This window comes from Oppia nitens, unplaced genomic scaffold (assembly GCF_028296485.1).
Source record: "Oppia nitens isolate AA-2021 unplaced genomic scaffold, nextdenovo-longstitch-racon4-pilon3 scaffold23_pilon_pilon_pilon, whole genome shotgun sequence".
Classification (NCBI taxonomy): Eukaryota; Metazoa; Arthropoda; class Arachnida; order Sarcoptiformes; family Oppiidae; genus Oppia; species Oppia nitens.
This window is the reverse complement of record NW_026533203.1, coordinates 434,459-459,749: the sequence shown is the minus strand read 5'-3', so window position 1 is coordinate 459,749 and position 25,291 is coordinate 434,459. Positions and strand designations below refer to the sequence as shown.

The following is a 25,291-nucleotide window of genomic DNA, read 5'->3' as shown; positions in this document are numbered from 1 at the left end:
AATATTTTTTATAATTTAAAAATACAAATAGAGATTATATGTTATTGAAAAATATTAAAATAATACTTTTCTTCATTGAGATGAGTCTCCAAAATATTCTCAAAAAACCAGTTTCTGAAAGATATAAATATTTAATACATAATAGAGAAGAAAAGTCACCCATTTATGAGATGCTGTCAGCGATACAAATAATCACAATATTTCGTCAAAACTTTTTCATTATTACAGTTAATAAATGTTTTTAACTTATATTATATTAATATTTATAAATGATTTGTCAATATTTGTAACAAATGAATGATTTTAAAGATATATATTACAAATATATAAATTTATTTTTTTCTAATAATTCAAAATCATTTAAACGCATTATAATAGTAATTATAATTGTGCTTATATTATGTATGTTATTATATAATAATTTATTATCATCAAATTTGTGGTCAAATAGACAGACAATAATTAATGGTCACAATGCTATTAAACATCACAATTATTCACCAAATATATTGTCTCAAATGATTTTTCTCCCAAATTTAATTCAAAAACCTTTAAATATCTACACATCTGAAACTATAGCACTCATTAATTTTAAAGATATTCAAGGAAATGGTAGTAACCATTTTTATAAGGTATTTATCATTTTTAGATTTTTTTGGCAAAATAATTAAAATTTTAAAAAATTAGTCCATTATATTTTTGTTAATATTAATAAATTTACTATTCTTGAAAAATTATAAAATTAATTTTTTTTTTAAATATCTATTTTATTTGAATAGTTTCTTATAATGTTTTTCTTAAATATTGGCAATATATACTGTAATATAATTTTTTAATAAGTAAATTTAATATGTCAAAAATTTACAATAATTAATTAGAAATTTGAAAAATATTAAATTATATTATTTAATAGTAAATATTAAAAAACAAATAATATTTTATAATAATTATTTTACAGAAAAAAGTTAATGAAAAGGATATTCATAACGAAACACAAAACGATCGCAAAAATCGTTTAAAACATTTTTGCCAAAAATATAATTTAAATCATAAAATATTATCAATTTGGAGGAAATCATCCAATTATCGAAAGGGAAAATCCAGATATTGTACAACAAAAAGTTGTCCGCTTTTGGTTAATGAAAAACATCGGTTTATGGCCTGTTTTGTACCAAAGATTGCCTCGACTTCGATGAAGAATATATTCAATATATTAGATGATAATAAAATCAATATTACAAATATAAATAATACAGAATTTCATATAAAAGCCAACGATTTGTTAACACGAATCAGTCCTATGTTTTATAATATCAAACAAAACAAAAACTATTATAAAATGCTTTTTGTTAGACATCCCTTCGTTAGACTGGTCTCTGCCTTCAAAGATAAGGCTGAGAGGAATCGTTCAGAAGAATCATATTTTTATGACAAATATTGGGATAAAATAATGAGTAAAGAGAGATCTCATTATACAAATGACTCAAAACCTACATTTCAAGAGTTTGTCAAACTTTTATTGACTACAAATGAGTACACATATGATGAACATTGGGCTCCCATTTGGACCCGTTGTGAGCCTTGTTATGTGGATTACGATTTCATTGGCAAACTTGAGACCAGTGCTCAAGATTTTGCTGTTATTAGTAATAAATTAAATTTAAGTCAAATGTTTTGGGAAAACAAAAATGTCAACAAATATAGAAATCAAGTCAAACAATATTTATTACAAATTTCCAGTCAAGAGATTATTGGTTTATATAAAAAATATTTTCTTGATTTCAAACTTTTTGGTTATACTATTGAAGAAATATTTTATTGATTTTGTTGTTATTATAAGAAATTGCACTTTTATTTAAATTCGTTTTCGGATATAATAAAAACAAACAAAAAAATTATAACAAAACTTTTTAAAATAACAAATTAACAAACAATTTATGAGCAAATCGCTATTGAAACCATAATTATGCAAATAAATAAATTGTAAATAAAACTCCTGTAAAATAGTTATTTTCGATAAATATATTTATAATAATAATAAAATTTCTAATATTTGATGTTATCTTTTGTATTTTTAATTTGTTTAAAATGTCTGATATGAGAATAATTTGATTAAATAATCAAAATTAATTACAAAACTAAATATATACTAAAAATTATACTGTATAATAATATAAATTATAAAGATTTTGTTGTATATAATTTATATATTATACAGTATATAATATACATTAATTTTTAACTGTAATTAAAACTGTAAAATACTCTTTGATAACATTTTATAAATAAAATTTAGGTAAAAAATGAAATTTAAATTAATGATGATCGCAACAATTTTTATGTATCGGGAAATTAATAATTTAATGTTGTATAAAAAATTTTAATATAAATTTATAAAATAATATATACCAAATATATTATAAAATTAAGTCACTACCGGTAAGTATAATAGTTGATAAAATTTAAGATAAAAATAACTTGTAATTTGTAAATATGTATTGATCATCATTTCTATTAAATTGTACTCTAATTATACAATATATTGAGGAGTAGTAGGTTATAAAAATTCAAATATCTGTTAAGCTTTTAAAAATAACCGCTAAAATCAAATAACAAAATTACATTGTTTTAAAAAAATCATTCACCAGAAAGGGATGGAAGCGCTGCTAACTTAATGTTTAGCTCATCAACTAATTTGTCGACCCTTTCGGAAAATCCCTTAAACTTATTGATGTCTGGACCCAACATCTTGACCAGTGCTGGCACATCATTGTAACTGATGGCTATAAACCGGATGATCGCAGTTAAACACATAAATGCTGTAAAAAATTAAGTTTCTATTATTTTATTGAAACAAATTTATTGTTTAAATTTATTAAATTATAAAACCTTGGTCTTCAGGGAGATCTCCGTGAAGAAATTGTAAGACAGCTGTGGCTAATTCAGTGGCCGTGTCCTCAAACAGCTCTTTTAAGGCCAAATTATAAATTAAAAATACACCGGTTTTTTGTAAAGTAGTTAATTTATCGTTTAGTAACGTATGAACGGCCGCTTTTGTTGTAGTTCGGCTGTTACTTGAAGACTGGCCATCAGATTCAATCCATTCGCTGATATATAAAAGCCAATCAAATGTTGTCGGTTGACCACAAAGATTGCACAACAATTTGGCCACTTCTTCTTGTTCGGCTAAAGTCAATGATTCAATTTTGTTGATATAACTCATCAATCGGTGATCTTTGCGGTCCTGATGTAATACCAATACAATGTCATCTTTAAGTGCTGCCGATTGTAATACTTCGAGAACTAAAAGCGCAACATTTGGAGCAAATTTTCCGTCGCCGCCACTAAACATGTTTACAATCAAATAAAACCAATTACAAGCTAACAATCTATTACAAACCTGAGTAACAATGCAATAAACTCCAGGTGCTCATCGCCCAGAGCCCAGGCTCCGCTCTCAGATACTAAATATTCACTCAATTCTTTAAGATATTGTTGTTGTTCATTACTTAACAAATCTGTTATTAATTCGGTTATCTTTTTAATAGCTGCCACTCCCTATTAAATGATCAAATAAAGTATTAAATATATACAGTATAATACAATGTACAGTATATAACAAACATTGACATCTTTAAAGAGAACGGGTGGGTCATCATATTTATAGGAACGCCTTTGACTTTTAGTTTCTTCAGTTTTAGTTTCTTTAGGTGTTTCCTCTTCAACTAAATCGGTTTCATTGTCAGCCATTTTGCAGTTTGTTTGTGGCTGTCTTGGCGTTGACTGTGTAGTAGTCACTGATGACACAGTTTGAGGTAGACTTTCAGTGGAACTCTTCCTTCTATTTATCACTGAATTACTATTTTGTTCACTGGATTCAAGTGGTATGTTATCAACGTTACCACTAAACGATACACCAGTTCCTTCGGGTCTAATACTCAATGAACTCAAATATAATTTCAATGTTTGTCCAATAGGTCTGTAAAAAATATTTGTGAATATAGTTAACAAAAAATGTGTTGCATTTACTTCAAGAATTGGCATCTCTTTCCCAAAAAGCACTCAAAACTATATGAGACTGTAATTCGAGTCCATAGAGACTGTCAAACAGTTATTTTTAGACAATTTCATACATTTTAAATACTTTACATACAAATCAACAATTATTAATACTCCTCCACAAATACATATGTAGTTTTTATATTTTCCAATTATTGTTATATTAACTTAAAAACAAACTTATTTAAAGTTCACATAAGTATAAACTTAAGTATAATATAAATCTCCAAAATTTAATAAATAAAAACTATTTTTATATTACCGGTTCATTATATAATCTAATTTTTATTTAAATTAATTTATATATATTATAAAATTTAATACATTATATACATTGTTAAACATTGTAGAAATTTATATATTGTATTATAATTAATACTACAATACCGGTATATTAAACATAAAAATATCTACAGAAAATTATACTATAATAATAAGCAAAAAATTAATTACAAAAATAAGTAATCTTTAATTCGCTAAAAATTACAAAATAAATTAAAGAATAAATAAAAATCTGATATAAAAATGTTATTTTGTATAATTTTATAGTAATTTCAATATATAAATTAACAAAAAATGTTTATTTTTAATTATTATAAGTATGTAGTATAGAAAATAGTTCAATATATTCTGTATAAATATATTTGATAAAAATCCCTTCATTACATAATATTCAATATATTTTTTAACCTTTCATTAAATATTCTGCGAAAAGATCACATAAACTTATTTTCAACACTAACTATAGTATATCTAAAATAATAGAAACTTTATTTATAATATTGTCTTAAAGCGGTTTAAGGCAAACCTCCCGAACCCCCAGTGGGTTATAATGGAGAGGTTTGAACTGCTTGTTAGGGGAATGTTTGGCCGATCGGTATCCCAACCGTCGGCATCTAAACACTCGGCAATAAGAAACACAAGACAGCAATCAAACAACAAAACTATTTATTATTATTAACTTAAACACAATATTATCATCGGCTCGGCTATACTGTAGGCCTGTCGTGACTTAACATAACTAAGCGATGAAAATGCTAAACATTAACAAAATAATTATTTAATATACAGCAAGCATTAAGTTTGAGTGAAAATTTTGACGTCATATAGTATTGTTTGAATTCAAAATAATAATATATATATATACAGGGATCCTCAAAACATTTTCTCCAAAATTAGATAAATTTAATATAAATACATATATTTTATTTTTTATGTAAAAATTTTATATAAATAAATAAATAATCTTAAAAAACATATGGAAAAAATTAATAAAAAAATACAATTAATTAATTTTATTAATTAAAAAAATATATTAAAAAACCATTTTATAAATATCATTATATACTAAATCACTATAAGTTACTATATCACTAATAACAATAAGTATAAAAAAATAAATTATCTTTTTTTACTAACATATTTATTTTTAGAAATGAATTTAAATAAAAACAAAATTGCTATTGTTATAATCTGTATGCATTAAATTTTGATGCATTAAATATAGCTCAACAATTTGCTTTATTACATCCAAACGCAGAGATAGAAATTTTGGTAATTTTTATTATTTTTTACTGATTTTAACAATTTTAATTTTTTAGATAAAAACAAAAAAAGCTAAACTTGATAACAATATTGAAGAAACTGAGGAAATTAATAATGATACGTTTAATTATTTTCGTTTTAAAATATTATGTATTTTATTTATGATATATTATTGTTATTTTATTAACACGATTAATAATTAAAATATTTATAACACTTATTTATTTATTTATATAAAATTTTTACATAAAATAATTATATGTATTTATATTAAATTTATCTAATTTTGGAGAAAATGTTTTGAGGACCCCTGTATATATATATATATATATTATTATTTTGAATTCAAACAATACTATATGACGTCATAATTTTCACTCAAACTTAATGCTTGATATACAGTATTGTACGGTACGGCCACTACATGTGCCGTCCGTTTAAAAGAAAAACTTAAATATAAACTTAAAATATAAAAACAATACAATTAAATGTTTAGTACTTACGGTACGACAGCTACACGTGTCGCCCGTTTTAGAGTAAAATAACGACTAGTCTTAAAAATACATAAAAGTATCTCTATTTATACACAAAAAATATCTATAAAACTATTCAAAAGTATTGTGAAAATTACTTATAAAATATTAATCATTAAATTATATTCAAAGCTAATGGAAAATACCTAATATATATACAATGTTATAGTTTAAACTTTTGACTCTAAAATATTATACAAAAATATCATAAACTTGTAGTCAAAGCTAACAATCCGTTTACAGTCTCAACTAATTTTATGTAAAAATTTAAAAAATAAATAAATAAAAATCCTCATAAATATATTTTGAATAATAATGCATTACTGTATGACTACAGCATATCGGTATACTGTATATTATGAATAATATTAAATATAACTTAGTGTTAACAATAATGTATATATATTTATTATATTACAAGTTTTAAAAATTGTTAAAATCTAATTAACGTAATAATATCAACATCAGGAAAAATAATCAAATTTTAAAATTAAATTAGTCATGCAAAGCATTTAATTAAAAATATTTATCGTAAAATTAAAATAATGAAATAAATTAGTAATAAGATCTTAATTAATTAATATAAGTTAAAAAATTTATTTAGATATACTTATGAAGTACAGTACTGTATATACTATATTGTAATTGGCTATAATGCCCATTATTTATTAATATACTGTATATCATATTAAAAATGTAATAAATTTGTAAACTACCGTATTTTCATCAAATTAAGAGTATTAATAGCACAGCAAATGTATGTTATAATATATTATGTAAATATAAATATTTTAAAAATAGATTAAAAAAATGACATAATATTTGGCTCTTGAAAACAGTAAAGGTTTGATAAATTAAACACAAAGTGAACAGAAAAACTTTTTTTTAAAATCTGAATTTTATTTAAATGTTATTTTATATAAAAAAAAATAATTTAAAAATTATATAATAAAATGGGTTTAAAAACTTACGTATTGAGTACTTCTTGTGGCAAATCAATGATTTCTTGAGGAATGGGTCTTCCGGTTAGAAATATAGACAATTCATTGCTGAAGTTATTGCAGTTGTGGTCCAATAGACTATAAGAGACGGGACTATACAAACATATATGTAATGAATGAGACACTAATTTATTGGATATATTGTAATGTTTTAAATATTAAACACTAACGCAAAGGAAGAGTCGCCTAATGAGAACAAGTACTCCAAGAATAAGCTGTACGGCAACTGACACTTTCCCAGTGATAATATCTGATCCGGTTCTCCCAATACTGTCTCTCCCTAACAAACAATTATTGTTAATAACATTTCTTTTCTTTTTTGGATCAAATGTCAAATATTAAATGCATTACTGGATTACAACTTTCGATACCAAACGAGCCGAAGAAGTATTCCCTGTCATATGCGATGACACTCGTGTGCCAAATACCCGGAAGCTCTTTGCCTATCATCGCAACGGTTAATATATTGTTATCAAATAAAAATTATTACTTCATTTAATACCTAAAAACATCTGTGAAAACGCTTTTGCCATCCCTTTAGACATATCATAGATATAGAGAAGTACTTCCCGTTGCGAGTCATCGGCGGTGTCGGTCTCAGACATGACAAGCGGTCAATAAAACACATTAAAATCGTAAAACATTAAAACATTGATAAAATAGTTTTAAAAAATTAAAAACAATTAAAAACAGTTAAAAATAAATAAATTTAAGATTTAATGTCAAAAATTAGATGAGTTGTGAACTAATGGTAACAATGAATGAAATGATGTGTTATTTGTATTACATTTGAAAATTGTATTCAAAATGTTATGAAAGTATGACATCAATGACAACAACAAATGCTATGTCATTACAAACTGTATTGACATCTATTGACACAAACTTTACAATTAATATACAATTTGTTGACTCTTTAGACAATTGAGTGACTCATTGAATGTTTGCAATAATAGAGTCGTATAAACATTGAATGCAATAATAGTTTGCTATTGACTTGTATTACATTAACATTAAGTCAATTGCCATTACATCTAAAGTTAATATTGTATTGACTTTTATTGACATAACAGTCGATACCATTGTTTTGCAATCAATTATCACTTAATATGTTTAAGTCTTCGGCAACATTTGATCGACTTTTAGGTAATGTATTGATTGATTGATTGATTTAATGGTCAACTAATTGATATGTTGGCACAGATCGGGCCACAAGTCTGACCAATTTGGAGCCCGACTGGAACGCCATTCTTCTGATATGTGATACAATCAGACAAAATGATGTCCAGTGAGTCCATCGATAGGTTTGATATGTTTGACATAACTAAACATATGTTTTGTCCCAATTTTAAGACCAAAGTATGCCGTGAACGCCATTAAAAAGAAATTATACGCAACTAATCCTAATGTTGAACTTCTGGCTATTCAGGTATGTGTGACCATCACTGAGATAATGATGTTTTCAATGATATGTCTGATCAGGTGTTAGAGTCGTGCGCCAAGAACTGTGGCACACCTTTTCATAACGAGATCGCAACGAAAGCATTTATGGAAGAGCTTAGAGACATTGTAAAGATGTCTTCGGACACAAAAGTGAGAGACGAGATATTGAAGTTGATTCAGGTTTGGGCGCACGCCTTCCGCAACGATTCCAACTTTCGTGTCGTTCAGGACACTGTCAATCTGATGAAGATTGAAGGCTACAAATTTCCGGTTCTTAAAGAAAGTGACGCCATGTTTGCAGCCGATTCGGCACCCGAATGGGCCGACGGTGAATGTTGTCATCGATGTCGCACTCAGTTTTCAATGGTTCAAAGGAAACATCATTGCCGTAATTGTGGACAAATTTTTTGTCAAAAATGTTCGTCAAAGATGTCACCAATTCCTAAATATGGAATTGAAAAGGAGGTCCGCGTTTGCGACGATTGTTTCGATAAATTGAATAAATTGATAAAACCTGTGGAACAATTGACAACAAAGTCAGGAACGACTTCAGCTGAGTCACCATACAGTAGTGTCAAAAGCAAGAATGAAACGACAAAAAGTGAACGCGAAATACAAGAAGAAGAAGAACTTCAATTGGCTTTGGCTTTGTCTCAATCAGAGGCTGAATCTAAGGAAAGAGAGAACAAAATGAGATCATATTCAACGCCTTCATATTCTAGTGGAACCACTAAATCAAGTCTTAAGACGAGCTCTCCGAAGAAATTGGACTCTTCAACAAAATCATTATCTAATAACAGCATTGAGATTTCAGATCCTGAACTTTCTCGTTATCTAAATAGAGAATATTGGGAACAAAAGTCTATGAGCTATCAATTGGATGAATCGACGGCTAATAAGCCAACGCCAAGTGCTCCACAACCGCAACAACTTCTAAACAATTCAGTGAAGACAAGTGGAAATATAGGCTCAGATTCTAACAAATCAAAGTATAATATAACCAATGGCTTAGACGATGAAATGGAATCGTTTTTGGTGTCATTGAAGTCTGCAATTGAGATATTTGTCAATAGAATTAATTCCAATCAATTGAGAGGTCGTCCCATTGCTAATGACAGTGCTGTCCAATCACTGTTTATGAACATAACAAACATGCACTCAACACTTCTGGCTTATATCCAGCAACAGGACAATGATAGGACACACTTTGAATCACTTCAAGACAAATTGGGACAAATACGTGATGCAAGAGCTGCTTTGGATGCACTCAGAGAGGAACATAGGGAACAAATGAGACGTGAAGCTGAAGAGGCTGAAAGATTGAGACAACAACAAATGGCTCAGAAATTAGAGATAATGAGGAAGAAAAAGCAAGAATATCTACAATATCAGAGAGAAATAGCTTTACAGAGAATGCAAGAACAGGAACGGGAAATGATGTTAAGACAGGAACAACAAAAATATATTCCCAATGTTTGGCATCCTTCACAACCTGTTCCACAAGCATTATCATCTGTTATACCCCAAAGCTTACCACAATCTGTTCCTCAAGTTATGTACTCAAATGGTCCACAAGCAATGCCATCAAATTATGTCCCGTATGGTCCACCAACTGGACCGCAACCACTTGCGAATCAAACCATTCAATATGGAGCACCAAATACTTTGGCAACTTCTGGACAAAATGTTAATTTATATGGACAACAAAATAGTGGTCCTCAGTATCCACCTCCAGCACCACAACCGCCACCGTTGCCTACCACAACACAAACACCACAATCCTCGCATATAGGAGGAGCTCAACAAATAAATCCATATAATATGCAGAATATGATGAATACTTTACCACAAATTCCAGTTAATGTTGTTCAGGGATCCATTATGTCAATGAATGCACCGGTAGGGCCACACACTGATGGTTCGCAACAGAATCCGGTACCACAAGCAATGGAAGCGCCGCTTATATCGTTCGATTGATTTATTTATAATTAAAAATAATTTCTATTTAAATGGATTATTTTATAGTCAATAATTGAGGTAATTAAGGATTTATGGCTTTTAATTAAAACTTAAAAAACTGCTTTATTTTATAAATTTATTATATTTCATATTATATTAAATTCAGAATTATTAAAATAAAATATTTTAAAAATGTGATTTTAAAACTTTAAAAATAAACCGAGTGTTTCCTCAAAGTTAACAATTGCTTTGTTCAACGATAAACAAAACCCATGAGATGCCGGTAACAGTGGAAATGGCGGCAACACTTGTATTAGGTTTTTCATGGACTCACTTAAGACTAACTCATCCAATGTGGTGATCGACTCTGAAATACACATTTGTGAAACTTTCTCCCAGTTTTTAACCCTTTCAATAAATTTATCTGAAATTTTTTGAATGTGATCTCTCATCTGCCTTTCAAATGCTTCGTGAGGTAATGAAAGCATTTTTGTCATCGATTGTATCATTTTGATGACAACCATTTCATTATATAGTCTACTATTTTCATTAGCCATTGTAGTTCCCTTTTGTTTTTGATAACCGGCCTCATTATAATAAGGTTCGGCTACTAATATGAGTCCTTGTATTGAGACAATCACTTGTAATAAATTTGAAGTAATGGGTGACCAAACTTCGGTTCCTTTGCCACTCCACGTTCCCAATAGACTTACGCATACTTTTCCATTCTCGTAAAGATTCGGATTTAGTCTATCGGAACAATAGGATATATAATGGACTAATGGCGGAACATTAGGATAATTGGCAGGTAATTGAATGTCAAATAGAAAGAGTCCATCTTCATATGGTGTCTCATTTGGTCCATATATCATAACAGACAACAAATCCATTCTATCGTGAAATGTTGCCACAGATATGCCTTCTGGTAATGAACTCTTTAAAAGAGAAATTTCATATTTAATTCTTTTTAAAAAATCTTTCGGATTGTTCATAGAATTCGGCGAATAAATAAACTTATGATTTTCAGGAACTTTCTCTAAGAATATAACATTTTCCTTAATTTCATTTGAATTAACTTTATCGGGACTTTGAGTGTAAATCAATTCATCACAATTGCAACAATTTAAAGATTTTTCTTCTAAATTTTCATCATTAATTGTTTCGGATTTAATATCATTTTCCAATATTTGTGTTTTTAGATTATCAATTAATTTAAGAAATTCATCAATATTTGGATCGGAACCGGAAGAAGAGCACTGTTCATCATTCGTATCATTTATTTCTTTAATTGTGTTATCGATATTATTGTTTATTCCGTTTGGTTCAACAGTTCCCGAGAACGGCAACAAATCGAGTAACCGTCGGGACAATTGTAAAATACGAGTTCCATAATTAGACAATTGTTTTTCTGACGAATCATTAGTAGTATTATTGGTTTTTTCGGTTATATTTTGGCGAATCTTCTCTAAACTAGATTCAGCTCTTTTCATAACTTTGAGCAAATTTTGGACACCATTTCGATATCCGGTTCCGCTTTGTAACCACTCTTCAACTTGTTTTACACCCTTTTGTAATCTACTGACAAGACTGTTAATATTTGAAGATTTTTTTGGTGGACTTTATTTATAAAAAAAAATAAAAATAAATAACATTTTAAAAATCGTTAAATATTTTTTAAAAACCAAACCTTTTAACAGAAGCAGTCTTTTCTTCATCAGTTTCCCAACTTTCAGCGCTTTCATAATGACTATAATCAGAGTAATTCAAATCTGAATCGCTTTCGGCCCATAAATCGTCCGAATCCTTAAGTTTTAATTTAATTATAGATTACAGAAATTAAAGATTTATTATCATTAACTCACATAATCTCCGATTACAAACAACTGTTGTGGAGATACTAAAGATATTTTCCCGTTAAGCCAAACACATCTTAACATTCCGTCTAAAGTTAGGTCTAAGACCTGACCGGTTCGTGAAATTGAATCACAATCTTCTTCATGTAAATGTAATATTCTGACCACACAAACACCGGAACGGAAATTAAAGTCCGGATGATCTTTAATATCATAAACACTCAGTTCCTGTTGTGTTACTAATTGAGGAATTAAAGAATCGGGAGTTAATGAAAACCATTTAACAATAGCTGTTCTTGAAGTGTAATCACACTTCTGAATAACTCCGTATTCAAAGGACTGAAGTATATCTTTATTTTCGACAACAAAATCTCCGGGAAAGAAGTCGTGATTATCGATGTGATGGACGGGATATAAAGTAACTGATGGAACGTTATGTTCTATTTCAGAGTTTTGCCAAACAACAGAAACTCTTGTATTTGTGGCCACAATTTCAACGGGTAATCGGGAACCGGCTTTTGCATCAATTGGTAATAAATACGTTGTCTTTCGATTAGAAGAAACTATTTTCTTCTTTTTAACACTTTTTAATGAAACTGAAATATGAGTCTTAGGTTTCTTATATTTCCTATGTCTTGAATCAATAGAATCTAATGAAGCCATCGATAGACTGTCGTTCAACTTATTTTTATCAATATCTTTGTTTGTTTCGCAATTACTTTCTTCATCGGATTGAATACAACTATCGGATTCAACTGATAATTGCTTTTCTCTATTTGCTTCTTCAGTGAACAGTCTTTTTGATTCATTTTCTTCCCATTCATTGAAAGGTATTAGAGAATCGTTTTCTTTAACTGTATAATAACATTGATGTCCGATTTGAAGAGAACTTTTGCGAAAGTAGTTTAAGCACTTAATTCTTGAGATGGCATCTCCTCTAATATTATCACCGTTTGGATGAGATGTGACATTTAAAGGACTGTTTAATAACTTATTATTATTATTATTATTATTATTATTCCTTAAAGTATTTTTTGGACTATTAATTATATCACAATTTTGTAATTTATTATTTACTGAAAAACTCTCATCTGAGAGACAACAAAACCAATTTATGGAAACGCTATCAATAACAATGTCTTCGACGACAAAAGTGATCTTTGAATTTCTGTTAGACTTACTTCTCATAAATCGTTTCATATGTAGAGTCTGTGAAATCCATTTGGCATTCTTGAGGTGACTCTTTGGTCCTAACAATTGTTGTCCGATATAATACTCCTCTCTATTAAACTCTGAGTCGTCGTTATCGCGTTGAGTCAATAGATCTGTAAATTCACTGATATCTAAGTCATCGACGACAAGAAGAGAACCGTCGCAACATTTCAAAGTAATTTTCCGATATATTTCCTTTACATATCCAATCCAAGAATCCAATAAACATAAACTGTCTGTTGTTATGCCAGAAAGCATTTGCAACTCATTTGAATCAACGTTTTCAATGACTTTATTGGTGCCTAAGATCTTCACTGTTGTCCAGATCTTTGATGACTGACAAAAGCCGTGTTCACCGTTGGGGACAATCTTATGTGTGTTTGGATCCAATCGCTGAACAACGTCTCCATTAAGAAGTGATCGATCATACAATTTGGTCTAAAAGTTGGTCAAAGAAATTGTCAATAAAGTGGTAAAAAGTGATTCAATGGTAACCTTTGTTTCATTGATGACTAAAGTGTTTCCGTTGGGATAAACGGCCACTTTTGCGAAACCGGGCTTTAATTGTTGCCATTTGTTATCCATGGATGAGCTGCCATAATGGCTATCACTGTCAACATCACTATCTTCATCATCGCTTGCGTTCTCTGAGCTTTCGATGACTAATGCAAAAACAAGTCCACCATTTGATGACCTCTTGACCACAACGTCTTCATCGAAATACTCGCAAAGAGTTTCTCGTTTTAGCATTTTATTTGATAATCAATTTAATGCATTAATTATTTGTTTAAAAAGCAATTGGTTTTCAATTGATATATAAAAACAAGTAATGATTGATAAATGACTATAAAATAGTAAAAATGATTTTCAAATTAAATGTTTGATTCAATCAATGGTTGAGTCAATCAATTCAATGATTACTCAAAAATATCAGTCAATTGTTGTGAACTTCAAAACATATGATTTCATTACATATTATTAGTACTGAATATATGGTATTTCACACAATATTAGTGATAATACAGTAGTTTATTGATTGCCATCTCGTGTTCAATCATTAGGCATATAATTCTCTACTATTAATAGCCATTAGATTCTGATATACTGTTTATTTATCAGTCATTTATTAATAATTAATAAATTTAAGTTAAAATTATAATTATATATAAACTATTAATAGTATAAATTAAATATAAGTTTATTTTACTCATTCATATAAATTTATAGAATATCTGTTAAATTTGTTAAATTGTAATATATTTTTAGACATTTAATCATAAAGTTATCACTTATTTTCAGTCAGTGATGTAAACGAATGAAATAAAATTAATTTTATTTTATTTTATTTACAATTTCCAGAATATTAGTTCAAAACAATAAATATATTACATATTAGATAATCAAATGTATTGTAACTTATACTCTACTAAATGTTGAACTGAATATATTGGAAATGTTATATTTTTTTGAATAAAAAATTTCTAGAATATTGCTAAAAGAAATTTCTGTTTATGACATTGCTATTATATTTTTATTTTATTTTAAAATTGTTGCATTTATATGTTATGAAATGTAAGTAAATTATTAATTAAAATACTTATATGATAGTAGTAATTTTTTAACTATTGCATTTTATATTAGTTATATTGTATATACAAAATATATTAAATAATAGCAAATCTAATTTGTTAAGTAAACAAATCTAATTTATATTATTAATTTGAAGTAAAATACAATGTTTATAATACAATTGTAATGCAAATTAATCAATGATTTATAAGTGCATGACATAGCAGTCCTAATAATGTAAAACTGTATACTTTTAATTAACACCGCAATAAAAATGAATGAATGTTTTTATTGATAACTTTTTCAAATTATTGTATTTAAAAAACCTCCTAAACTTAATGGTAAAACATTACAAATGAAATTATTTGCTTTATTGTCGATTTATTATTTTATTATATAATTTGTCTATTAATTGTTTAATTACGGTATATACAGTATTTTGGCATAAAATATCTTAGTATAGTATATAAATAATTGATAAAAAAAGACTTTTGATTTATCATTTTATTTAAGTTTAAAATATATGAATTCTTAATTATAACTTAATTTTCTGTCACAATATAAATAATTATTAAAATTTTTTATTTACTGGTAATACAGTATATTCTGTTATATATAGACCGTATAGATTATACGGTATTAAGTTTGACCAAAATTGTTATATAACTTTTTATGAAACAAAAATTCATGAAACAATATAATGTAAAATATAATTAATTGTAATTATAAAATGTTATTAAATGCTATAATTTAATCTATAAAACAAATAATGCTAATAATTATAACTGAAACATAGAGATTATAATAATCTAATTAATGACATAATCCATGTATGACTGTTAAGTTAATATTGTATTGTACTGTATATTATATTTTGGTATAATACAATATTATCAAGTTTTATTTATTTATTTCAATATATCATGTTTATAATCAGTATATTAAGACTTTAAATAAAATTTAGTAAATAAAAAATAAGTTCATAAATAATAATCGTTATCATAAAATAGCATAAAGTTTATGGATTTTGTGTAATATCTAATTCAATGTGATATCAATTTCTTTATGAATTTTTTGATTAAATAATGGCAAACATTTTGGATGAGATTTATAATCTCCTGTGTCTTGCAATACATAATGTGGTGAACATATGAATGGATCGTTTGTAATGGTTCTCCATTTCTTCAATTTATTCTTCAAATTTTTAGTTATATTATTATATTTCATGTAAGAGTATATGTTTTTGGCTTCTATTGAATCATATTTCAAATCAAATAACTCAAACTCTTGCCTATAATAATATTGTTGTAAAGTTTTAAACCAATAAATTGGTAACAACTGATGAGTTCTGTTCAATATATATTGAAATGTTGGAGAAAGATATAGATCCTGATCGATACCATATGGAGAGTAATGATTAATATTGTGGATCAGCTTATATCTTGAAGTACGGATAGACCGCATGGGATAATACATTGTTATCTCGTGAAAAGTATGACTTCCATATACATCCCGATCTTCTTCATTGATATCCTATTAAATATAAATATAATACTATTTTTGTATTCAATAAATAATATCATTATAAGTTGTTGAAAATATCAAATACCTGTGCTGTATATGGAAGTAATGACTTTCCTGTGTAATAAACTTTTTTACCAAAAAGTTTGTATTTGGGAATTGGTATATCAAACCAGTCAAGTATAGTGGGAACTACATCTAATAGAGTTGCTGGAGTTGAGATGTGCTATAAAATGATAGTTTTTTTATAAAAATATTTTAATAAATAATTTAAAAGTTATTACGATATAGTTGACATTTAAACATTGTATACAATGTATACTATACATCACGTATAATACTATTATTTAATACTTTAGAATAAAAAATTGTCATATTATGAATAAAATATACTAATGCCTAATTAAAATTTATATATATATATATTATATTGTATTTATAATATTTATTTATAAATTGTATATTTTTGATAATCTAATTTTTATCGTTTTTATGGTTTTAAATTAAAAATTAAAAATGTAGTGTATAATAAATTTATTTAAAAAAATATTTATTATATTTCAATTATAACATATTTATCTACCAATTTAAAGCTTTAATTAAATTCTTTATAATTATTTACTTTAAAAAGTATAAAATGTACTGCATTTGAAGTCCAATTTCATATTAACATTGAATTTACAGAAAAATATATAATGAAATATAATGTACAGTATATACTTCAAATATATTATATACTGTTGATAATATTTATTTTTAAACTGTTTTGTTATATTACAACTTGGCTTAAATAATATGATACAGTATAAGTATAATGAATATATACTGTAGTATATGCAGTATTAATAATTTATTTATTTATATAATTTAATATTAATATTTATAAACAGGTCTAAGTTAGCATTTTTAATATTTTACATGAATTGTTAATAAAAGCTTTTCTTATAATTCATAATGTATATAGAATTAAGAGATTTATTTAATTTTTTAAACAAAATTTAATATTGATTTATGTAAATAATAATAAAGTGTTTGCAAACATGAGAGTGAATTTTTCGCTAAAGTTTTATCGGATCAATATGTTTATAATATAGTGTATAAAAACATCATTCATATCTATTTTTGACGCTAAAACAATTTTCATATTTCAATATATACTTATATATATATATACAGTATTTAATATGTGCAGTTCTATATAATATACTGTAAATTTATTTTATGCTAATATTTGTTAAAACATAATTTACATTAAATTTAATATCATTTTTTTTGTTTGTTATAAAGACATGATAGTCTAGATATTATTACTTAATTTTTTAAATAGTTTAGTATTTATAAGAACATTAAATTTTTAAAATCATGACATAAGTTTAAGGCAACATTTAAAAAATAGTTGACTATAATTTCAAAAATGCTAATTAATTTTTAAAAAATAATATCAATGATTAAAAACATTTTCGAAAAATATTTTAATAATTAATTTGATAAAATGTTGATTCATATTTTTGTTATAGATGTGTATTATTTCTATATATTTATATTTTAATTTATAAATAACAGTTTAAACCAAACCTTATTCCACATTTCAGGCTTTAATGGATTAGATATAAGAAGAGGTTCTCTGACTCCGGGGTCATATAAATTGGTTCTTCCCATTGGAAATGGCGGTCCATTGTCTGATGAATATATGATTAATGTATTATTTAATAGACCAGACTCTTGCAGTTCATTGATAATTAATCCAATCCCTGTTTAAAAATAATTTTATTTTAAAATACAATATTATTTTTAATTAAAAAACTTAATTTTAAAAACTTCAATAATTATAAGTTAATTAAAACTAATATTACTTAATTTTTACTAAATTTATATTTATTTTTTAAGAATATAATAAATTGAATGATTTAATAATAATGATAACAATGATGTCAAACCCTGATCTAATCGACTTATTGTAGTGTATTGAGCACTTATATCCTCTTTGACAGGTCTGGTGTCGGGTAAATAATAGGCAACTTTTATATCATTGACAGAATAATAAACGGGTTTCCAATCGGGTATTAATCCCATTCCTTTTTCTCCATTTCCAAACTTTTCGCAAAAATTGCCAAATTGTGGAGTAATGTGACCGCAGCGGTGAGGGTCATGAAATGCAATGTATAATAAAAAAGGTCTAACAATAAAATAGCATTAATTTTTAAAATTTAATAATAATTTCTTAAATTTAAAAATAATATATAACTTGGATAATAAATATAACACTAAATATAACAGCTATATAAGGTATAAATCTAAAATAAAATAGATATTTATTTATTTTTTTATTTTTATAAGTTTTTTATATTAAATTATAATTATTTATATACCTTATAATTCAAACTAAATAATTATTAAAATTGATTTTTAATTTAACACTTGTTTAATTACTTTTACTATTCATGATTTGTAAATTACAACAATTAATATTTCTTTTGCTAATATATTATGTAAATTAGAAAACATAAAAATATGACAAAACCTGGTGTCGTTATCATTAAGAAAAAGATGGACTAAATTTTTAATGTTAGTTATATTTCTTGCGATTTGATTAATTGGATAGTTTTCTTCAGTGTATTCAAAGTCAAATGTATAGACCTGTTGTGGACCGACGTGTTTCTTACCAATTATACCTATTAGTTATATATATATATATATATATAATAAATATATTATACATAATATAATTACAGCATATTTGTATAACAAACACACAAACATCTACTTGACGTAAGACCACACATACATACCGGTGCGTATGTTGTACTGACTCAAAATGTTTGGTAAACTTTTAACTGAATCAAATGAGTTGAAGTTATGGACACTTTGATGGAGTCCATACATCCCGTTTTGATGGGACGGTAGACCAGTCAGGAGTGTTGAACGACTTGGAGAGCATGAGCTCACAGATGTAAACGCTTCGGTGAATATAACACTCCTATTAATAATTAATTATTTAGTATTAAATTAAATTAAATTAAATTTCATTTATATTTATTTTATAACCTTTTGGCTAAATTTTCTATGTTTGGTGTTTTGCAAACAGTATTATTATATACAGGAGTCTCAAGACCCGCGTCATCGGCTTATAAGTTAATAAAAAAAATTAATAAATAACAAAAAAAAGTTTATATTTGTATTTTTATATTGTATTTTTCAATTAAATCTTTGAAATTATTATTTAATTAAATGATTAATATAAATGACACGTTAAGACTCACCAAACAGAATGATAACATTGTTAGCATTTTTAACGTTATATTCAATGCAATGACTATTCGCTATAATATTAATACAAATTATAGCCAACACTAGATTTATTCCGATGTTTGAACACATTTGAGCTTTTATTTCAATTGTTTTATTGATTTGTTTGTTACTAACAAAAAAAATCTATTGATTGAATAAACAGTGTGTTAAGGGCTCGACTATTGACTACTAACACTAGTGTTGCCAACACTCAAGGAATAGCCTTAAGAATTAAATAATTGACTTTATACTGTACTTCTTACTTATATACTGTATAATGATTAGTTAAAATATGTATATTGTTTTTCAAAAATTAATTAAATCAATGAATTAATTTTTAAATATTATAAAAATAATTGAAATGAGTTTATACTTTATTACAATACTTTTATATAACATTGTTAATATACAAACGAAACTTTGTTATTTAACTATTAAATAAATACAAGTATTGTAAGAATTGAAAGGCAACTATAAATGTTTTAAATTGAATGTAAAATTTTATTTATTTATTTATTTATTTATTTGTTTGTTTGTTTGTTTGTTTGTTTGTTGGTCACACTAAATATCACAACAACAACACCAACAAAAACTACTACTACTACTACTACTACTACAAACCGAGAGTATAGTCTATAGTATAGACTCTACTGTATAGACTACTTGTTGGTATTGTACAGTATTTGAGCGCTAAGTAAATCTTTTATCGCCTCTACTCAACCCTAATAATAAAGCATTATATGCCATATTATTTGATACTATAGTTTGTATTAATAATATAGCCTGGATCAATAACAAATTTTACAATAAATCCTAATTTCAATTCAACTCATATACCCGTTATTGTGTATAATCTTAGATTTTTTTTAGTTTCTTTTAATAGTCTATACTATTTATAACCATTTTTAAACCTTTCATTTTATAATATACTGTATTACTTAAATAGTTTGTATCGTTAAATAAAATTGCTATATTATACTAATAACAAAATATTTTACAATAAAATCAACTAAAAAATATATAATTTAAAAATCTAATTTAAATTTTATTTTTTCAAAATGTATGTGTTAATTAAATTAAAGTAATTTTATACTAAATTAACTTTTATTTTTGTTGTTAGTTTGTAAATAATAGATAATATTGTGTTATGTAGTAATAAGTGTTTTCTCTCATAAAACTATAACAATAATAATCACAATACAAACTGTAATAATCGTAAAAAAGTTGAAATATTGAAGTACTTTATTTGTAAAGCAAACATTGAAATTGAAAATTTTGAAAATTTATTTCTATTGAAAACGTAAATTGTTTTAACACGAAATGACTACAAATATATATTATATATTATATATATATATATACTGTATATACAGAGTAAACATATAGTCGCTTAAAGTCACAACTTATTTATATACTATTTATAAGAATCTTTTCATAACAAGAATTTCAATCAAAATGTGTTTTATCAGTAAGTTTTCGGTTGAAATGCAGGAAAAGTTGCATTCATTTCCTATTTTTTATAAGTTTTTCCTCTCGTATTAGTCGTGTTTATGTTATCCTTCATTCATATCTCACCGCTTTATCGGTAAAAGTAAGTAAAACCTAAATTTCCAAACAATATCTAAACCCTAATCCAGAACTAAGTCTTCTTTTGTCAATTTAATGCAAAACTAAAGATTTGATTTTCAAACCAATTTTGAATCTAATTTACTTTAACTTAAATTTTTACATTTTTTCTATAATTCGTAATTATTTTTATTTATTTTGTTTGTTTTCTAAGTTACTTACGTTTTATTATTGATTGGTAATCATATGATACAATTTTAATTAATATATTATTATATTCAATAAAAAGTAAATTAATTACATATATTTCATTGTATACTTTAAAAATTAATGTTTTAGAAAAACAATATTTAAAACTTAGTAATAAAAGCATAAGATATGATAGTAGAGAGCAGTTAAAAATTGCCACAAATATTAAATTAATTATATTATTAGACTTTTGTATAAATATAATAACATACTTACAGTAAGTACATAATTATTATAAAACATCTTACATTAAAAACATGTAAATTATTGTTTGTTCAATGTTTGCTAATGTGTTGCGGTATAAACTTAATGTATAATTTATATATTAAATATAGTGAATAATGTTAATTAGATTATGATATGAAACCAAACATAATGAAAAAGTTTGCCTAAAAATATATGCATTAATTTAGATCTAAACAAATGGCTTTGCATTAGATTTTGAGTGCAAAATTCAATTTCAAGTCTTACTGATTGAGTTATACTAATATATGGTTTCAATGACAAAGTTTTTGGTCATATGTTTATTGCATTTCTTCTATTATTTGTATATTTATGGGAAAAAAATGAGAAGAAAATGGTTTTGAAGTGATCTGTCGTCTCATTTAATAGATTTCCACTTTAGTTAACCCAATGTTTCTATGATATGCCTCTCATTTGACTTATTGACTGCACTTTTCTTATATTGAGTTTACAACAAACTAATGATACATTTGAGATAATTTGCGGAGACATCCAATGAACTCTTTATTTTACTCTTAATCTAATTGATTGAATAAAGATATACATTTGCAAGACATCTAAAAAGTCATTGTTTTATATAAAAAAATTTAATAACATTATTATTTACAGCAAATTTATTTATTTTACAGTATAAACATTGCTTTGCAACAAACAAACAAATATTATTTCGATTTGTTTTATATTACAATAAAAGCATAGATATATTTCTGAATTTTCAAATTATTAAGATTTTAATGTTTTCTTTAATTGGTATAATTATAAACAACGGGTGACTTAATTTATTTTAATTACGACAACCATTAAGCCATGAATTATCTAATGAATTAAACACAAGAGATTGATTGCATTAAAATTAAAATCACTTTATTTAACAATAAATTTCAAAATAAAAGATTTCAAGTTTTTGAAAAATTGTACACATAAATTTATATCCAAATTTTATTTGAAATTTTAGTTATAATTATATATATATACGCATAATATTTATTTATTTTTATGTAATATATTTATAATAACCTTTTTAAGGATTACAATTTTTATAAAAACACTTTATCTTGAGTGAAACCAAAATCAGATAAATATAATTTTGTACTTAATATGTAACAAATGTTTGTAATTTTATGTTATAATGATAGTGTTATTTTAAAAGTCTAAAACTTACTTAAGATAACACAGAGTCGTCTCAAATACTGTTTATCTATGGGTAAGACAATGAACAAAGTGGTCCCAAAAATTAAAACAATTTTTTAATTTACAATAATATCCCCCAATTTATATGATATTTTATTTACAATCATTACATTACTTTAAAAATAAAATTATAAATATTCAACAATTAAAAACAACATAATCTAGTTATAATTAACTTAATAACTATTTAAATTGTATAAAAATAAAAATTAAATTATAGATTAATAAAAAATATTTAAAAAAATCATTTATATAATTTATTTAGGAATTTTATCTAATGTTCAATTTATCCCAAACTAAATATAAATGTAATAAAAAATTAGGTATAATTAAAATAAAATTATTAACTGCTGGTTAAGTTAATATCATTGCCAGTGATATGATTAATTCAAGCTCTTGAATGTTATATTGTTATTCATGATTATTATAATTGTAATTTATAAGTAAATTTACAAATATATATATTTAGCCATTAAATAAATTATAAAAACTATTTTTTAATATATAAATTAATTGTTAAAAATTCATTTGACAAGGAATGAATTTTTATAAATTTATTAGAAATTATCAGACATTAATAATTGTAATTTATTTAATAACTGTGAACTCAATTGATATTGATTAAATTCAAGTTCAAAATAACAGAAATTAATGATAAATATATTGAAATATTAAGTTATTATTTTATTTAATATGAAATGATTAAACATTTTTTACACAAATGAGGAATGCCATTAACATAATTTTATTAAATGTTTTTATTAATTAATTAAATTACATAACTAATTATTATAATCTATTCGTGAATATTTATTTAGACAAAAATTATATTTTGTCCTCAAAATAATCAATAATAGCTGATTATAGCCAATAATATTACGATTAATAAATTATTTAACAATTCTATGCTTTGAAAGATAAATGCTTTTATCTACCCTTTCTCTAGAAAATATAACTTTCCATTGTATAAGTATAGAAAGTCTACTTTTTGCTGACCCACTCCTACTTTATTTGTATGGACGTCTTTCTAACATATGATATGCTTTCCTATACAGTAGTTGTCATATTCAACACCACAAACACATATAAAATACTAATAAAGTACTATATTTAACGAATATGACCATATAATGTATATATATATATATATATATATATATATATATATATATATATATACTATATATTAATTATATTTATTTAATATTTTTTCATAAAATATAATTTAATAAAATTAATTTTTTCAACTATCATTATTAATGACGTATATTTTAATAATATATAATACAATATATATATATAAAATATATATAATGTTGTATTATTGTATTATTGTATATATCAATATAATGCTATTTATATAATATTAATAATATATAGCATGATTGATAACAGACCCGCACATGAATTGTTAAAATCAATCATTTAAATATACTTATTATTGTTATTTAAAAATCTATTACTAATAATATTTGTATTTAAAAAGTTGATATATAGATCAGCGCTACTATAATAACTACTACATGTTTTATAATTACTATTAATAATTTATAAGTTGATATCAATTATAAATTACAAGAATATAAAGTATCCCATTATAAATGTTTAATTCATCAAATAGTAATATGAATAATAATAATATATGTAATTTTTTAGATATAATTTCTTCTCACAATTTGTCAATTATCACAAATACAGAAAATACAGCAAAAAGACAATTATTGTCTCTATTAATTAAATCACGTTACCATTATATATAAAATTATAATTAAACACATAATAGACAAATAAATTAGTATGTAATTTATAACTTATATTATAGATTGCTTACTATGTAATTTTATAATTACTTTGCAATAATTTTATTTAATTTTATATGTTAATCATTCAAATTATTATTAATAATTTAAAAATAGAATTATAATTGAATCAAATAAATTATTTATGATAGTTAAAATATTAATAAATACTGTATATAAAATTGTATGTAATGCATGTATATAAATTTATATAATATATCAATACATCTAGAATGCTAACTAATTGTTTTAAATCATAG

At 24.9% G+C, this 25,291-nt stretch overlaps 5 protein-coding genes across 6 annotated transcripts; 2 read left to right on the top strand and 3 right to left on the bottom strand.

Annotated features, from left to right (window-relative positions):
• Window positions 1-609: 609 nt before the first annotated feature.
• On the top strand, window positions 610-1,822 carry LOC128953748 (carbohydrate sulfotransferase 14-like). The gene is made up of 2 exons (XM_054299267.1): window positions 610-632; window positions 1,072-1,822. Exons 1-2 carry the CDS (start codon window positions 610-612, stop codon window positions 1,820-1,822), a joined length of 774 nt encoding a protein of 257 aa, XP_054155242.1.
• A 592-nt stretch (window positions 1,823-2,414) lies between these two features.
• On the bottom strand, window positions 2,415-7,960 carry LOC128953828 (uncharacterized). The gene is made up of 8 exons (XM_054299350.1): window positions 7,641-7,960; window positions 7,490-7,581; window positions 7,309-7,418; window positions 7,109-7,231; window positions 3,625-3,979; window positions 3,401-3,558; window positions 2,890-3,344; window positions 2,415-2,819 (listed from the first exon to the last, which is right to left on the bottom strand). Exons 1-8 carry the CDS (start codon window positions 7,741-7,743, stop codon window positions 2,638-2,640), a joined length of 1,578 nt encoding a protein of 525 aa, XP_054155325.1. The 5' UTR covers window positions 7,744-7,960; the 3' UTR covers window positions 2,415-2,637.
• A 109-nt stretch (window positions 7,961-8,069) lies between these two features.
• LOC128953827 (hepatocyte growth factor-regulated tyrosine kinase substrate-like) lies at window positions 8,070-10,673 on the top strand. The gene is made up of 4 exons (XM_054299349.1): window positions 8,070-8,284; window positions 8,342-8,426; window positions 8,492-8,567; window positions 8,621-10,673. The coding sequence occupies exons 1-4, from the start codon at window positions 8,248-8,250 to the stop codon at window positions 10,556-10,558; spliced, it is 2,136 nt and encodes a 711-aa protein (XP_054155324.1). The 5' UTR covers window positions 8,070-8,247; the 3' UTR covers window positions 10,559-10,673.
• A 2-nt stretch (window positions 10,674-10,675) lies between these two features.
• LOC128953826 ((E3-independent) E2 ubiquitin-conjugating enzyme-like) lies at window positions 10,676-14,528 on the bottom strand. Of its 2 annotated transcripts, none has more exons than XM_054299347.1 (4): window positions 14,101-14,528; window positions 12,403-14,043; window positions 12,228-12,343; window positions 10,676-12,157 (listed from the first exon to the last, which is right to left on the bottom strand). In XM_054299347.1, exons 1-4 carry the CDS (start codon window positions 14,353-14,355, stop codon window positions 10,741-10,743), a joined length of 3,429 nt encoding a protein of 1,142 aa, XP_054155322.1. In that variant the 5' UTR covers window positions 14,356-14,528; the 3' UTR covers window positions 10,676-10,740. The 2 variants fall into 2 exon arrangements, with proteins under 2 accessions (XP_054155322.1, XP_054155323.1); XM_054299348.1 differs by having other exon boundaries at window positions 10,676-12,115.
• Window positions 14,529-16,212: 1,684 nt separating this feature from the next.
• On the bottom strand, window positions 16,213-20,073 carry LOC128953747 (N-sulphoglucosamine sulphohydrolase-like). Its single transcript, XM_054299266.1, has 8 exons — window positions 19,956-20,073; window positions 19,741-19,819; window positions 19,485-19,672; window positions 19,217-19,367; window positions 18,633-18,871; window positions 18,271-18,446; window positions 16,784-16,921; window positions 16,213-16,707 (listed from the first exon to the last, which is right to left on the bottom strand). The coding sequence occupies exons 1-8, from the start codon at window positions 20,071-20,073 to the stop codon at window positions 16,213-16,215; spliced, it is 1,584 nt and encodes a 527-aa protein (XP_054155241.1).
• Window positions 20,074-25,291: the final 5,218 nt, after the last annotated feature.

Excerpts from the sequence above, each read along its gene's own strand:
- LOC128953826 (XM_054299347.1), bottom strand. The coding sequence starts at position 14,355 with ATGCTAAAACGAGAAACTCTTTGCGAGTATTTCGATGAAGACGTTGTG. Across the intron at positions 12,344-12,402 it reads TGTTTGTAATCGGAGATTAT|GATTCGGACGATTTATGGGC; the intron begins GTGAGTTAATGA and ends TTAAAACTTAAG. Across the intron at positions 12,158-12,227 it reads AAGACTGCTTCTGTTAAAAG|TCCACCAAAAAAATCTTCAA; the intron begins GTTTGGTTTTTA and ends TTATAAATAAAG.
- LOC128953828 (XM_054299350.1), bottom strand. The coding sequence starts at position 7,743 with ATGTCTGAGACCGACACCGCCGATGACTCGCAACGGGAAGTACTTCTC. Across the intron at positions 7,232-7,308 it reads TTAGGCGACTCTTCCTTTGC|TCCCGTCTCTTATAGTCTAT; the intron begins GTTAGTGTTTAA and ends ATGTTTGTATAG. Across the intron at positions 3,345-3,400 it reads TTTATTGCATTGTTACTCAG|TGGCGGCGACGGAAAATTTG; the intron begins GTTTGTAATAGA and ends AAACATGTTTAG.
- LOC128953747 (XM_054299266.1), bottom strand. The coding sequence starts at position 20,073 with ATGTGTTCAAACATCGGAATAAATCTAGTGTTGGCTATAATTTGTATT. Across the intron at positions 19,368-19,484 it reads TCAGTACAACATACGCACCG|GTATAATTGGTAAGAAACAC; the intron begins GTATGTATGTGT and ends TATAACTAATAG. Across the intron at positions 18,872-19,216 it reads CTTAATGATAACGACACCAG|ACCTTTTTTATTATACATTG; the intron begins GTTTTGTCATAT and ends TTTTATTGTTAG.
- LOC128953748 (XM_054299267.1), top strand. The coding sequence starts at position 610 with ATGGTAGTAACCATTTTTATAAG. Across the intron at positions 633-1,071 it reads GTAGTAACCATTTTTATAAG|GAAATCATCCAATTATCGAA; the intron begins GTATTTATCATT and ends ATCAATTTGGAG.
- LOC128953827 (XM_054299349.1), top strand. The coding sequence starts at position 8,248 with ATGTTTAAGTCTTCGGCAACATTTGATCGACTTTTAG. Across the intron at positions 8,427-8,491 it reads ATCAGACAAAATGATGTCCA|ACCAAAGTATGCCGTGAACG; the intron begins GTGAGTCCATCG and ends CCCAATTTTAAG. Across the intron at positions 8,568-8,620 it reads TTGAACTTCTGGCTATTCAG|GTGTTAGAGTCGTGCGCCAA; the intron begins GTATGTGTGACC and ends ATGTCTGATCAG.